The 2,704-nt window shown below is 40.1% G+C and overlaps 1 protein-coding gene across 1 annotated transcript; it reads left to right on the top strand.

Annotated features, from left to right (window-relative positions):
- Positions 1-142: 142 nt before the first annotated feature.
- Positions 143-2,369, top strand: LOC112038611 (transcription factor bHLH63). Its single transcript, XM_065766228.1, has 4 exons — positions 143-1,201; positions 1,583-1,822; positions 1,931-2,065; positions 2,159-2,369. The coding sequence occupies exons 1-4, from the start codon at positions 689-691 to the stop codon at positions 2,258-2,260; spliced, it is 990 nt and encodes a 329-aa protein (XP_065622300.1). The 5' UTR covers positions 143-688; the 3' UTR covers positions 2,261-2,369.
- The last annotated feature ends 335 nt before the right edge of the window (positions 2,370-2,704 follow it).

Genomic DNA, 2,704 nt, shown 5'->3' with positions numbered 1-2,704 from the left:
AAAAAAAAACATAAGGTTAATTTTTGTTTGTCACACACACTTTTATCTTTTGGACAGTCCCACGTGGCGGTCCTGTCAGTTGGTCCCACACCCACGGCCTCTGGTTATGGATACATTCGATGGCTCTCTGCCCCATTTGCTAACAATTTCACTTCTCTCTCTCTCTCTCTCTCTCTCTCTCTCTCTCTCAATAATTCCGGCCAGTTGTTGTCATATTCCGGCATTCATTGTCAGTCTTCCCCGACCACCTCTTTTTCTTCTTTAATTATAAATATTCATATATACCCCACCTTTTCTCTTCCCACTTTATCCTTATATATACACTGACCAAACCCCAAGTACAACCACATCCATACATACATAGGTGCACTAAGCCCCCACGTATATTTATTGCTCCCAGCAACAAGCATTAGTACCCCTTTGTGACTCTCATCACAAACCCAAAGGCCTAGTGAGTTTATGTGTGTAAGTGTTAGGCACAACCACACAAGATAGTGCAAGTTTGCCTAATCCCTCAACAGTACAAAGAGTAAAGACTTACTACTTGCAGTAGGACATATTCATTATTCACCAAGTGCCACCGAATAATAGTACCACTTTTTGTAGAGAAAAAAAGCCGGTGCTTGCTCTCTTTTTTCTTTTTCTTTTTTCTTTCTTTGTCACTCCGAAAGGGTCTTTGTTGAAGGTGATGAACAGGGGTTTTATACAGGAGGAGATGTTGCACAGCACGGACGTGACAGTGCTGGAGAGGCAGAGGGCGAGGATGAAGTGGCATCAAGATCAACAGCAACAGAGTTATTTTGGAGGGACTGAGTTTGGTGGTGGTGGTGTTGTGTTTCAGGGTCACGAGGGTCATTATCAAGTTCAGAACTTTCAGGGTTTGGTGGGTACTGGTGGTGGTGATTTGGTGCTTGGAGAGGTGGTGAGTCAGTCAGTGAAAGTAGTTGACCCAGCTGGTTTGAAAAATAGGTGGGCTGAGTTGGGCAGACTTGAGTTACCTGACATGGGTTTCGAGTCTTGTGGGTTGGTGAATGGGACCGGTAGTGAGTTTGAGATGACTGCTGGTGCTAATTCAAGGACTTTAAGTTGCCCACCAAAAGCGGTGGTGGCAGCGGTGGCTGAGCCAAAAGGCAAGGTATCAGTGCCAGTTGGGAAAGAGAGCTCCAAGAAGAGGAAGGCTGATAAGGTGCAAAACAGTCAGGTGGGTGTTTTTCATTATCAGGATTTGTGTAAAAGTTTTTACCATGGAGACTGTAAAACTATGCCCCCCAAAAAAAGATACTTCAATTTTTCAATGCTTTCCCTTCTTTTTGGTACTCATTTATTGTCTATTGGTTGTGCAATTTTGCATGGTGTCTAATGTACGATTAATTCCTGGTACTTGATTTCTCTTTGTCTTGAATGAATGCCCTGTTCCACTTGTAGAATTTATTTTGGAAAGCACAGTTTGAACTACTCTTTTGACATAAAAAGTTTATTACTTTTGAATGACTTACAAATTAGAGGCTTTTTGACAACTTCATAAGGTTAAGATCTTTAAAGAAGCACTGTACTGATGAGGATTTCTTTTGGATGTGTGTAGGTTGTTGTGGAAGATGAACCCAAAGACAAGAGGAGCAAATTATGTGCAGAAGACGGGGAATCAAAGATCACAGAGCAAACCAGCACCAAAAACACCACCGCCGACAACAACAACAACAGAGAAAGTTCTTCTGATACTTCAAAGGAGAATTCAAAAGCTTCCGAGGTTCAGAAGCCAGATTATATTCATGTCCGGGCACGCCGCGGCCAGGCCACAGACAGCCACAGTCTAGCTGAGAGGGTAAGAAAGAATTTGTGGTATTTTCTTTATTTGGGCATTATTGCAGTCATCTAGAATTTTTCTTCAGCAGTTTGTGTAATTTATGTCATGTATGAATGTGTTATGCAGGTGAGGAGGGAAAAGATCAGTGAGAGAATGAAGTATCTGCAGGATTTAGTACCAGGGTGTAACAAGATCACAGGGAAAGCTGGAATGCTCGATGAAATCATCAATTATGTTCAATCTCTTCAACGACAAGTAGAGGTGGCTTACCTGCTAATTTTCTATGTAATTCTTCGTCTATTTTGAAATTTCATTGTATTCTGAAATGGGTCTTCTTGTCATTACAATATGCAGTTCCTGTCCATGAAACTAGCTGCTGTAAATCCAAGGCTCGACTTCAACATTGAAGATTTCTTTGGAAAAGAGGTAAGAAAAATATACATATGTGAAGAATAAAAAGCATGAGTGTATTAGCCATCCATTTGGCAATTAAAATTGATTTGCCTGAAGACTCTTGATTGCTAACTCTCCAGAAGGTCAATTTTAAGCAAAATTCATATTCTTTCGTTCCAATTGATTTTTTGAGAAAGAACCTTATGTTTTTTTTTTTTAGTTCAAAGTTCAAAAAGAGTCAGCGAGATTATGCACCAATTACTTTCATTACAAGGATCTTAACCTGTAATATTGTTTGTACTTTTTGAAAATATGTGTAGGTAAAGAAGTGTGTGTAAGACCTACTATTGACATGACCGCCATGTGGGACTGTCTGAAAGATAAAAGTGTGTGTGACAAACAAAAATTAACCTTATTGTTTTTTAGTTCAAAGTTCAAAAGGAGTCAGCGGGATTACGCACCAACTACTTTCATTACAAGGATCTTAAGCCGTAATGTTGTTTGTAT

This window comes from Quercus suber, unplaced genomic scaffold, assembly GCF_002906115.3.
Source record: "Quercus suber isolate HL8 unplaced genomic scaffold, Cork oak 2.0 scaffold_692, whole genome shotgun sequence".
Lineage (NCBI taxonomy): Eukaryota > Viridiplantae > Streptophyta > Magnoliopsida > Fagales > Fagaceae > Quercus > Quercus suber.
This window is presented reverse-complemented; position numbering and strand designations above follow the sequence as displayed.